General features: G+C 43.6%; 2 protein-coding genes across 7 annotated transcripts; one reads left to right on the top strand and one right to left on the bottom strand.

Annotated features, from left to right (window-relative positions):
* Positions 1-3,497: 3,497 nt before the first annotated feature.
* LOC139576101 (THAP domain-containing protein 11-like) lies at positions 3,498-5,245 on the bottom strand. Its single transcript, XM_071401782.1, has one exon. It carries the CDS (start codon positions 5,108-5,110, stop codon positions 4,277-4,279), a length of 834 nt encoding a protein of 277 aa, XP_071257883.1. The 5' UTR covers positions 5,111-5,245; the 3' UTR covers positions 3,498-4,276.
* On the top strand, positions 4,826-11,810 carry LOC139576100 (centromere protein T-like). 6 transcript variants are annotated; one of them, XM_071401777.1, is made up of 14 exons: positions 4,826-4,958; positions 5,971-6,074; positions 6,255-6,384; positions 7,250-7,406; positions 7,570-7,663; positions 7,783-7,919; positions 8,633-8,699; positions 8,797-8,948; positions 9,167-9,982; positions 10,193-10,543; positions 10,623-10,722; positions 10,835-11,002; positions 11,223-11,327; positions 11,440-11,810. In XM_071401777.1, the coding sequence occupies exons 2-14, from the start codon at positions 5,986-5,988 to the stop codon at positions 11,570-11,572; spliced, it is 2,499 nt and encodes an 832-aa protein (XP_071257878.1). In that variant the 5' UTR covers positions 4,826-4,958; positions 5,971-5,985; the 3' UTR covers positions 11,573-11,810. The 6 variants fall into 6 exon arrangements, with proteins under 6 accessions (XP_071257878.1, XP_071257877.1, XP_071257879.1 ...); XM_071401776.1 differs by lacking the exon at positions 4,826-4,958 and adding an exon at positions 4,959-5,096; XM_071401778.1 differs by lacking the exon at positions 4,826-4,958 and adding an exon at positions 5,277-5,546 and having other exon boundaries at positions 9,167-9,973.
* Positions 11,811-12,864: the final 1,054 nt, after the last annotated feature.

The raw sequence follows: 12,864 nt of genomic DNA, 5'->3' as shown, positions 1-12,864 counted from the left end.
GAAGGTGAGGGATCAGCCCAGAACTACACGGCAGGCCCTGGTCAATGACCTGAAGAGAGCTGGGACCACAGTCTCAAAGAAAACCATTAGTAACACACTACGCCGTCATGGATTAAAATCCTGCAGCGCACGCAAGGTCCCCCTGCTCAAGCCAGCGCATGTCCAGGCCCGTCTGAAGTTTGCCAATGACCATCTGGATGATCCAGAGGAGGAATGGGAGAAGGTCATGTGGTCTGATGAGACAAAAATTGAGATTTTTGGTCTAAACTCCACTCGCCGTGTTTGGAGGAAGAAGAAGGATGAGTACAACCCCAAGAACACCATCCCAACCGTGAAGCATGGAGGTGGAAACATCATTCTTTGGGGATGCTTTTCTGCAAAGGGGACAGGACGACTGCACCGTATTGAGGGGAGGATGGATGGGGCCATGTATCGCGAGATCTTGGCCAACAACCTCCTTCCCTCAGTAAGAACATTGAAGATGGGTCGTGGCTGGGTCTTCCAGCATGACAACGACCCGAAACACACAGCCAGGGCAACTAAGGAGTGGCTCCGTAAGAAGCATCTCCAGGTCCTGGAGTGGCCTAGCCAGTCTCCAGACCTGAACCCAATTGAACATTTCTGGAGGGAGCTGAAAGTCCGTATTACCCAGCGACAGCCCCGAAACCTGAAGGATCTGGAGAAGGTCTGTATGGAGGAGTGGGCCAAAATCCCTGCTGCAGTGTGTGCAAACCTGGTCAAGAACTACAGGAAATGTATGATCTCTGTAATTGCAAACAAAGGTTTCTGTACCAAATATTAAGTTCTGCTTTTCTGATGTATCAAATACTTATGTCATGCAATAAAATGCAAATGAATTACTTAAAAATCATATAATGTGATTTTCTGGATTTTTGTTTTAGATTCCGTCTCACAGTTGAAGTGTACCTATGATTAGAAATTACAGACCTCTACATGCTTTGTAAGTAGGAAAACCTGCAAAATCGCCAGTGTATCAAATGCTTGTTCTCCCCACTGTATATACACAAACTACATAGTGAGTCATCCAGTTTACACACATCATTGATCTTTAAACTCCAAAATAACTAGCAATGCAATGTACACAGAATATTCACACACACACAATTTACACACTATCTAACAAACATACACACATACAGGTTACCTACCCTGGGAAACAGCTCTGAGCTTTCATGTGAGGGGTCAGCCCTCAGACAAACCCTTTGCTAACCAGCAGTGGAGCCTCAGAGTGGTATGGTCAGAAGACTGAGGGTGCATATCAATACTCTTACTTGGCCTCCTCTCCTTTCCTTAAACTACACTGTTATAATTTGGCAATCCTCATAGTGTTTTTGACTGTCCTGTGCTTTTTAATCCATACAAATTAAGGAGGTTTCCATTAAACCTTTTTATGCTAGATGTAGGATAAAACATTTCATGACGAGCCAGATGAAAATATTCCAAATGTTGACAAAATTCAATACGCTAGACATAATGGGATCTTTTTGTGTCAGTAAAATTAATTATGCGAGATATGTCGATGGAAACGCTTTTATGCGCGAATATTGATACAATAACCATCATATCGAAGTAAACTTGGAGTCACTCGATGACATGTGTAGTCCTCCAACTAAGATTTGGGAAACCATGCAATTTATTAGACTACAAATTAAATAAATGATGGTGATTTTCACAGGGTGGTGAAAGTGCAAGGTGATGAGCTTGATGCTCCTTTCCAATAAATATCGAGGGTCTTGTTATGGTGACATGATAATCGATGTTTGGCTGCCATTTGACAAATAAAAATAATCTCGCTATTTCGTCCATAATAATAATCTCACTATGTAGGCTATACGTGAGCTCTAGCCAACACCGCTAAAGCGCACGTCCCAAGAGTGTGCACACTCGCTATATAACGCAACATAGTTTGTGATAAAACCATCAGTTAAGTTGAAAATGCGGTGGAAACCTATTTAACTTCTCTTCTTTATTTGGTGCATGGTCATTTAACCACAAAAAGTATTTGTACGTGTATTACGTCATCACGCACCGCCTTTTATCAGCGACAAATTAATTTGATGGAAACATCTCTGGTGGGAAAATGCGCGTATTGTTTTTATGCGGATTTTAGAATATTCGCATGAAAATCTGTCGCCACACCCCCTACGTTGCAATGCTAATCACATCTCGCTCTCTTTTAATTTTTACATTTTTTATTGAACCTTTATTTAACTCTGATAAATGGATTTGAATTAGTCTTTGCTAAAGATAAGTCACTCACTAATAGATAGAATCTACAACAAAATAATACAATAGAAAGTAACAAAGATTCTTATAAATGTACAGTTTACTGATGCTAAGGACATGGGTAAGAATGCATAAAGTCCCATACAACAGAGGAAGGTAAGATAGTGGACCATGATCCGCCAAGGGAGATGCAGAAAGATAGAGAAAAGGTGACCTATAGGGATGCACACTAGACAGACGGAATGGGGAGGGGAAAGTCCAGTGACATTGATGTCCAAGCTGTAGTGTAGTGCCATCTACAGTCTCTGTATAGTGCAGCAGGTCTGGTGAGAGGATTCAAACTTAATTTTGAAAATGAACTCCCCATACCAGATATTCCTTAATGTGAGCTAGTCATTTAATTTGATTTATTAGGATCCCCATTAGCAGACGCCAATGGCGACAGCTAGTCTTACTGGGGTCCGACACTTAACGAAAAATACATTACAGACAAAAGACTTTACAATTTACATTTAAAAACAACATGTAGTGTGTATGTGTGTATCTATCAGTTACACATGAATGTCAGTACAAACACACAAGTAGGTCACATGGGGGACAGGCATTGTGCCATCAGGTGTTGCTTTATTTGTTTTTTGAAACAGGTTTGCTGTTCACTTGCGCTATATAAGATGGAAGGGAGTTTCATGCACTCATGGCTCTGTATAATGCTGTACATTTACTTGAATTTGTTCTGGACCTGGGGACTGTGACCCCTAGTGGCATGTCTGGTGGGGTAAGTGTGTGTGCCAGTGCTGTGTGTAAGTTGACTATGCAAAATATTAGGAATGTCCAACGCATTTCTTATAAAAACAAGAAGTGACGCAGTCAAGTCTTTCCTCAACTCTTAGCCAAGAGAAACTGACATTCATAGTATTAATATTAGCCCTCTGATTACAATGAAGAGGAAGACGTGCAGCTCTGTTCTGAGCCAGATGCAGCTTAACTAGGTATTTTTTTTGCAGAACTTGACCATACATCAGGCCAATAATCAAGATAAGATTAAGTCATGATTCTAGATCCCTTTGATGTTCACTATAAGTGGATATCTCTAAGAGAAAGTCTGTTTCAATTGAAAAGGGGAATAGAAATGATAGACATCAACTGCATGATATGATCACTGCACCAATGTCACTATCCAGCCTACTGAGCTATATCCAAGAATAACACTCATGCATCAATTTAAACAGATAAAGAAACAACTCAGGATATATTATTTCAAAATGAAATTTACTTCAAATGGTTATGGTTTAAGAACAGTCATTGCTGTCAGGTCAAAGTTCAACAGTCAGAGGTTAACATAATATCCATACGTGAGTGGCAACTACAGATACTGTATCAAACTATTTGGGAGAAGGTTGAGACACAGTGAATCTTTAGGTGGTGTAAACGCCTTGCAACCAGATAGAGCCATGGATCAAGACAGGTCTCTTGTGGAAATAGGCACCTCATAAGCACACATACTTTTATGATGCCCAACACATCTTCCCACAGCTAGAGTCACAAAGCAACCTTGTTTTGGAGGATGGCCTCTGAGCTGAAAAGCTGGTGTTTAATATACTGCAATGAGAATTCAACTGCAGACACTGACATACAAACAGCTCAACAACAACAAAAAAATGGCCTAATAATTCCCCCATCCCCCTGTTCTGTCGAAAGTAGGCTACAGAGTTGCAGCCAGGCAATCCACAAGAACGCATTCGCCAATGTTTTTACACTCCCCTAAAAGGCTGCTTGCACTTAGCAAACACACGGGTGGACTAAATTGGGCAATGTTTTATAGGCAACTATGGGATTATTACTATCAACTAGATAGCCAAAAATAGCATGAGTAGACCAAAAAGTTGGTATCTCTTCTATTGAAAATAAATTGTCATCGCTTTCGTAAAAAAGAGGGTTTGCGCTGTTCTCCACGGACCCCCTTCATCTCACGTTAAAGTCTTAGGTCGCGACGGTCTTTAGCTATCCATCCTTTGGGTGGGAATGATGGTCACATTTTCTTTACGGCTGCTCCTGCCGAGAGCAAACGGTCCCGCTCTCGCACCTCCTCCTGTAGCTTGGCCTCGGTCACGCGCAGCTGGCGGATGGTTGCCTTCATCTCCTTCATCTTCACTTCCATGAGTGCGATGATGTCCCGCTGCTCGTTCAGCTTCCGAAGTAGTTCGGCCGAGGTGGTCCCGGTGGTCAGCGAGTACGCGTGGTCCAGCGGGTTGCTGACAACGCTGTAGTACTGCACGGTCTGTTGCTGGGCAGCGGCCGCGGCGTCTGCAGGGGGATCGTCGCCCCCAGCCAGGTCAGTGGAGCTGGAGACGACTGCAGTAAAACAGGACCCGTCACCCTGCGCGGCTGGATTTACAGGTCCGAGGTATTCGCCGTCCGGGCCGATCTGCACCACGATAGGGCCATCAGTAGCAGCTGTGTCGGTGACTGCATCGCTCTGAGCGGTCTCAGCGGCATCTGGGGCTGTCGAAACAACGTTTGTGATGACAATACTACCTGGACTGGGGGCTGTAACAGAAGCCGCCGCAGACGCTTTCCTGTTCCTGCCTCTTCGGTTCTTGCGTTCATTCACTCCTCTCAGCGGGAAGAGCGTCGGTACTCGAACGGTATAGGTCTTTCTGCCACCGGGAAAGTGTACGCTACAGACGCGGTGTCCAGTAGTGGGTTGGAAGGTACTAAAACAGCCGCTCACCCCGGCCCGGGAGATGTTCTTGAGCCAAATTTCCCTTTGCGTGGTATCCTTTGGAAATGTGTAGAACCGCAGCTCTCTGTCCCGATGAGAGTTGTTGTAGCAGCCAGGGACACAGCAGGTGAATCCAGGCATATTTATTCCAACGAAAATCTGATAAACTTGTTATTCTATTGAAGTTTTATCTAATTTATTTTTGTTTCGTTCTTCCTCGCGTTGTTATCAAGCCCATCGGCCTCGAAGCGGAACTACACGTCCCACAATGCTTACAACTTCCTGTTTTGTGTCCTAAGCAGGCAGCCCCAAAAAGATGACATTTTGTTTAGTGTTGCGCACAATTAATATAGTTTTAGACGTATCTGTGTATAATATCTCAGACGTTTATTATGTTAATAGATGTTTAACTATTGTATCCATTATTACTGCTTTCCAAGCAAGCGTGTATCAGAACTAAGAACTTAAATAAACTACAAGTCCCATAATGCATATCCGAATAGCTTTTCTGCTTCCCCAAATTCTCATCTCGCGAGTTTTCACTTAAATTTTAAACGCGGGAGCCATCCGCTAAAAGGTAAACACTAGCTAGCAAGCTTTTTATTGTATATATATTTTTTCATAGTATCCTAGCAAGCTTAGGATACTATCATAAAATAGCACATCAAAACGTTGTTTTTCCACATAAAGAGGCGACACGAAACTAATGTATCGTGAACACGACTCGGTAGAATTCCTTGATTGTGTCAGTCAGTGTATGATATATCTAACTTTAGCTTAGCTTGGATAGCTAGCTAGGTTAACCTGTTACGTTAGCGTAGTTAACTTTAACGCGTTAGTCGCCCCACTTACTTACTTTCAGAAGTAGTAAGTTATGTGTTTATTTGCATGAACGTTAGCTAACAAGTACTAAGCCGGTAGTGAGCTAACTAATTAAAACTGACAGCATGTCAATTATTTCCAGAATATCGATAAGACGTTGACTTCTTCTGTTTCGACAGACTGAACGTTATGCCATGGATTCTGTAGATGAGAACGTGTCTGCTCGAATTCTCCTGCAAAATGTAATTCAAACGGAGTCCTCCAGGTCCCCAATTACCCACAGGTAAATCAACACTGTCGAAAAGTGTCACCCACAGTACCTACTACTATCTATCAACTAAACTTGCTTTGGCTAGCGGTTGTCTACTGTTAGGTTGACAGGCTCTCTCTTGTCAACTGTGATATCTCCAGATACATTTTTTAATTTTAATGGAATAAGCCATGTGTGTTATGTCCTCTCTAGTGCCTCCCAGGCTCAGTTCCAGTCCCCTGGGTCCAGAGTCAGACATAGTATCAGACTAAGGAGGAGTGATGTTGGGGCCCTTACCCCACAGGAGGCCCTCAAACAGAGCATCAAAAAGAAGCTTTGTGAGGTCAGGTTAAGCCGGGTGTACACTATGTGATTTTGTCCCCAATTCTAGCTGTCCCAGACAAGTTTTTGAGGTCGGAGACAAAATCCCCATGTCCTTGCCTACTCTGGGTGAGCGGCCATCAGCTACGCTTGTTTAATGTGAGCGGGTCAGAGATGTAATCAGAGGGCTACCGATCCTGTCTTTGAGCAGTCCCAGACGTCCCAATATTTTTAAACGTGTTTGATTTTATCTGCATAAAATCTGCAATGCTCTTGTAGTGTGACATATGTAATGACAAGATTTGAGAACGGTGATCAGCAATAGCCAGTGAGATGATGACGTTGTATCACATCACCCAGAATGTGTACTCTCGAGCAGGAGCGATGACTACTACTAGTATGTGTTTGTACTTGCCAAAGTGTCAAATCATTACAGCTCTGACAAGCTCTTTACACACAATGTTATTCAATTAAAAATGTATTGGCTAGATATTTCAACTCTGTATGGCAAACATGAATGTCTGACTGAAAACGTTTGAGGCTGCTTTGAGCCACAGGTCGTTCTAGCTATGTAATCACATCCTTGTCAAGACAGCATGGTATAGATAATCCTCAAGACCAAGTGAAGAATGTTGTCGTGCTTGACCTCCCCTCGTTTGTGCCACATCGTTTAGTTTGCGCACCACTATGCTGGTAAGACAACTACAGGAAAGACGGTATTTTAATGTGAGAGGCTCAGGGATGTTAGGATTTTAAAGTTTTGTAGTGTCCGCCTGGCATTACTTTGAAGATCTGTTTTTCTGTCCGTTTGTCTGTGTTGGGCAGAGGAACTGTTTTAAACAAGGCTTGTGTTGAGTTCATCAGCATTTTTGTCTTTTCTCTTACAGAGCACTTCCAGATCTTCCCTGCCAGAGCCATCCAGTAAGAGGCGGACTGTATCAGAGGGAGTCAGGAAGATTAACACGCTTGCACCAGCCACAGCCTCGCTTCTCTATGACGTTGACATCACACCTAGATACCTACTCAGGGGGATGCTGCAGACAGGTGAGTGTTGTCATATCACAGTGAGAGTGTGTGGGTCAGCGTTTTTATTATTGACTAGCGGTAAGATGTATGTTTTATTATATGCTCATCATGGGCACATTATAGCCCGTTGTTCAGTGATCTTTGTTTTTGTTTCTCTTCTGTCTCCTCTCTGATTGGTCAGAGCTGGAAACATCCCTTCTGGTTCAGGACCGGCCAGTCAGGAAGGAACCAGAGCTGCCCTCCACAAACTCCAGTCTTCACAGCAACCGCCCAAGGTATGCTGACAGACAAGGACGATATCCTCAGAGGTGCACTCAGGACACACAGCCCTCTGCATTATTGGTGGTGTGATGTGTTTGTGTGTTCACACCTTGTTTTTGTTTGTGCCGCCTAGTACAGGGCTGTCTGAGTTGGATCTCCCTGACATGACCACCACAGTAAACCTGTCAAATACGGTGAAGGGACTAAGCAGGAAGCGACCACGTCGGAGTCTCAACATAACAGCATTCAACAGGCAGCTTGAACATGAAGGTAAGGTCATGGTCGGCACTGTGCGCATGGTTAAGTTTGTGTGACATCTGTAACTGGAGCATGTTCTGAACGTGTTACAGGGTGTGATTAAACATACTGGTTAACTGCTCTATATGAGAAGAGATTTTCTGTTCCACTCATTTTGACCCACTGACAATCTCACTTTTCATGGGTTCAAGTTTAAATTAAATTGTATTTTCAGCAAATACAACGGGTGTAGACTTTACCATTAAATGTTTGCTTACAAGCCCTTCCCAACGATGCAGAGTTTAAAAAAAATAAAAAATAAATAGTAACACGAGGAATAAAATACACAAGAATGGAGCTATATACAGGGAGTACCAGTACCAGATCAATGTGCAGGGGTATGAGGAATTTGAAGTAGATACTGTATGTACATGTAGGCAGGGTAAGTGACTAGGCATCATAATAGATAATAATAAGAGTAACATATGATGTGTGTGTGCGCGCGTATTTAGTGAATGTGTGTGTGTCTGTGTATATAGTATTGTGAGTGCATAGAGTCAGTGCAAGAAAGGATCAATGCAGATAGTCCGTGTAACCATTAATTAACTATTTAGTAGTCTTATGGATATTTAGCAGTATTATGACTTGGGGGTAGAAGCTGTCTCGGAGACTGTAGGTTAGGAGTCTGATGATGGATGTATTCATTTTCTGATAGAATTTTATGTTTGTGGATTCCTTGTTTGCAGATGGAGAGGGTAAAGGTGGCAGTGCAACAGAAAAAGACCTCTCATCCCTGTCTTCTGCCTCTCCAAGGTAAAGAGCTGCAAATTGGAAACATTTCTGCTCTCTCATTGAATTTCAGTAGTGAATGTCAGAAATGTAAATGAGGCTGTTTTCTCATATTTTCTAGCTCTATCACCTTCTCTCTGAAAACACCCTTTGTGGACATTCGGACTGAGAAAAGGGGATTTCAAAGGAAGGTAGCAAATCGTAAAAAAATTTGCCTTGAGGAGTTTGACGAGGCCCTACGGAATCGACAGGCGGCGATGGGTGGAGACCCTGGTAAGCGCTTTCCTCTGCATCCTATCTAATTTCTTCCCCCTTATATCTCTGCTTGTCTTTTGTTCAGTGTATTATATTGTTTGATATGTACTTAAATGATCTGGAACAATATGAGATTGAGACTCTTATGTAAGACTACATTTTGTGTGAAGAGTCGAACTTAAACCTAGTACTTCCACCTCTTTTTCTCTTCCCACCTCCCTCTCCCTGTTTTTCAGAGCTGAGTGTTAGGGAGGTTCAGCAGGGTCTCAGTGAGACCGTTCGTTCTGAGGGGTTCACCTTGGGACTGAGTGACCTCACCGCTCCTGACATCACCCATGACATCATCACCAGCAACACAGCGCTCTACGCCCCGCCTGATGACACAGCAACAACCTTCATTATCGCCACCCAGGACAAAGACACCATCACAGGAACACAGATCCAGCGAGAAATGGGAGGAATGAAGGATGAGGAGGAGAAAGATATGGAGGAGGTAGGGGAACAAAAGGAGGACAAGATGGAAATAGACAACAAAGATGGAGAGGATTTGGCTGTTGTTGCTGGGCAGAGAGGGGCCTCGGTGAGACAGGAGGAGTCCAAATCACAGACCGAAGAGGTAGCTGACTCCCAGACAAAAGAAGTAGAAGAGGTAGCTGACTCCCGGACAGGAGAAGATGAGGAGCTGGCTAAATCTCCGACAGAAGAAGAGGTAGCCGAGTCTCCGACAGAAGGAGAGGTAGCCGAGTCTCCGACAGAAGGAGAGGTAGCCGAGTCTCCGACAGAAGGAGAGGTAGCCGAGTCTCCGACAGAAGGAGAGGAGGAGGAGATGACTGAATCTCAGACAGAAGATCTAGCAGATGAAGGGGGACAGTTAGTGGAAGAAGGGCAGGAAAAAGGCTTGACATCACAGAGTTTAGCACACAATGTGATGCACATCAGTCGGAGAGCTTATTGCTCAGAGGGTGGTGTCGAGGTTGCAGGAGTGATTGAAGGAGGGAGGGGCTACAAGAGCATGGGAGCAGAGCTCCATCCTACAGAGACTTGTGAGTCAGGTTGGTAATGAGAGCATGATGTGATAATGAAAGATGTGACATTGGCCGATGTGGACAGTATTCCACTTGGCTCAAATACTGCTTGTCAACAAGACTGTTCAGTCTTTAAGTTTGAAAAATAATCTTAGTGGTCTATTCTATTTTCTGTTCTATTATTTAATTTAGTATTTGTGAGACTGTTTTATTGATGTCTTTGTGTGTGTTTTGTAGGGTGGGCTGGCAGAAGGTCAGAGGGGGACACTGCTGGTGAGTGGCACAGCGGGCCGGAGGTGGGAGCTAGTGAGAGCGCCCACACCCGCACAGTAACCCTTGGCAGCGCCCCTCCCTCCCCGTTGCCCCAGGAAGATGAACAGGAGCTGGAAGGTTTGAGTAGAACAGGCACCAGCCTTGGAAATGAGGAGATGGAGAACTCCATGCCTCCTTTAGAGATGACCTTTGAACCTGAGAACAACGCCCCTCACAGTAGCGTCTCATCCCTGCACCCCATCACTGCCCAGAGCCCAGCTGACCATGAGGAGGACTGGGATGATGTGGAAGAGGGGGATGGTATCCAGAGTGAAGGTTAGATCTACAAAATCTGTATTCAGGTGTGTGTGCGCGTGCGTATATGCTGTGATGACTAACCCCTTCTTTCCTACAGAGCTGTCCATGAAGACACCTGCGTTTGTCAGAAAGAAGAGGAATGCTCTGCCAATTGACCCCCTGGCCACACCCACTATTCTCAAAGACCTTCAACCAAGGCAAGTCACACACAAACACATGCAGTCATTTTAGTAGTAGTATTGTGTGTTTATACGTGTGCTAGTTTGTGTGCAAGCTTGTGACCTAATCTGTTGTCTTTTGGGGCCTCAGTGTTTTGTCTGGTGCTGCAGCTGCGGTGAAGCCCAAAGCGGTGAGGGGAAAGCGGGCTGGATCAGCCAAGAAGGATACTGGTCTCTCTAAGAGCTACATCATGAGCGTGTTCAAACACTTCGCCAAGACCAAGGTGTCTACAGATGTCTACCCTGTCCTAAAGGAGATGTAAGAATCTAAATCCATTTTAGGGAAAAGTGCTTATGTTCATTAACCTGCACATTAAGTGATTTAGTGATGTACCAATCTGTTTAAAGATAGGAAAACATCAGAATGCAACTGTTCTTTTATCGTTGATGTTAAATTATATGTATTAGTGACAGAATAGAGGACTTACTTAATGATAATGTATTGATGGATGAATACATGTGTAACATTTACTTGCCAGAATGGAGCTCTACTTTGACCGACTAGCTGATGACTTGGAGATGTTTGCTGCTCACGCCAAGAGGAAGACCATTGAGGTGGAGGACGTAGAGCTGCTGATGCGGAGGTTTGTTTATAGCTGTGGTTCGTCAGGTGTTTAAGTGTACAGTATGTACTATAATCTCATTGTCATGTGTGTGCGTGCATTCGTCTTTCTCTAAATCTGTTTTTCTCTCCAGACAGGGGTTTGTGACTGACAGCATGCCAGTGAATGTGTTGATTGAGAAATATCTCCCAATGGAATCCCGGAAGCTCCTCATTCCTGTGGCAACAAATGGTAACTACGTCATTCCCAAACCGAGGAGAAAATGATCAGCCTATACTGAGAATGATCAGCCCAAATCATAATGTGGGCTGATGTTGTATATTTGATTGAATATCTATTAACAGCTGTTTATTTATTACTTGTAGACACTAATTCAAACACAGCCAGGACAAGACCATGTAACCTGGTGTAAATGTGTTGTTTTTGTTTGAATATGGCTTCGTCTTTTGTTTTGTTTGTTTATATTTGTCGAAAATATTACTGCAATAAAATTGATTTGATTTATTCAGTAGTCTGGTCTGGCATTTGTAAGGGCCTTTGGATGAGAAAGGACACCCTGAGGTCCTGAGATTAGGAGTCCCTCTGCTTCCATCAGAGAATACTGAAAGACACAACCAATACAACAAGCACTATAGTTTGTAGACACTAATCTAATGCCTCATGCTGCCCCCAGTTTTCACAATCAACCCAGCTAATCACAGTAGTCAGAATAAAAAAGCAATCATTAAAACTTTCGCATTCGTTACTTTGGGGTGTGATCATTAGGCAGATTATGTTTCAAAACGTTTTGCAACAAACCGTTTACTCCAAACAGAAAATGCAAACGACCGTTTCTATTGGACAAATTCAGTTAGGGACATTTTCGTTCGCCTTGATTGCTTCCGTTTGGTTCTTGGCAAACGGTCAGCTTTCAAACAATACGCTTCGAACACACTGATTGTGACCTGCGTTTTGGCACACCAGAAGTCCATTCATTTTCAATGGATCGCAGCGTTTGCCTTGCGGCATTGCGTTGCAGAGGCAGTTCTAGTGCGTTATGTGTGGTAAATCGAATGTATGCATCAAATTGTATGCGTAGACTTGACAGAAAGTAGTAGAATGTTGAATTTTTGTTGCACACATCCAGTAAAAAAGAATTGGGATTCCATAATAAGAAAAACAGTTTGATTGCATAATTTCTTTACATATTTTATTCATTTGCCAAGTAGCATACATATTTATTCGATGACATCTAAAAATTAATTGTGCGAGCCTATAATGTAATTTCCCTCCAAAATGCTTAGTTTTGGAGCGAAATGCAATAATTAGTCAAGATAGCAGAGAGTAGGCTCTTTCAACAATGAGACCAAACGGTGAGGAAGGTGGTCTTGATCGCGCTGTCGGGCGGGTGTAAGGGACCAGCCCTGCCGAAAGCGCAGGCCTGTGTGGGTCCCGAAAGCATGGAGGGGAGTACCACCATCTCATTCAAGAACTTCAACTGTTTGGATTAGAATCTCGAAGTTACTTTCGTCTGGACCGAAGCCAGTTCGATCACCTGCTCCAGATGGTTGGAGCCAGG

The sequence above is a fragment of the Salvelinus alpinus genome, chromosome 5 (genome assembly GCF_045679555.1).
Source record: "Salvelinus alpinus chromosome 5, SLU_Salpinus.1, whole genome shotgun sequence".
NCBI lineage: Eukaryota > Metazoa > Chordata > Actinopteri > Salmoniformes > Salmonidae > Salvelinus > Salvelinus alpinus.
Note: the sequence above shows the minus strand (reverse complement) of the source record. Positions and strands in the feature narration are given on the sequence as shown.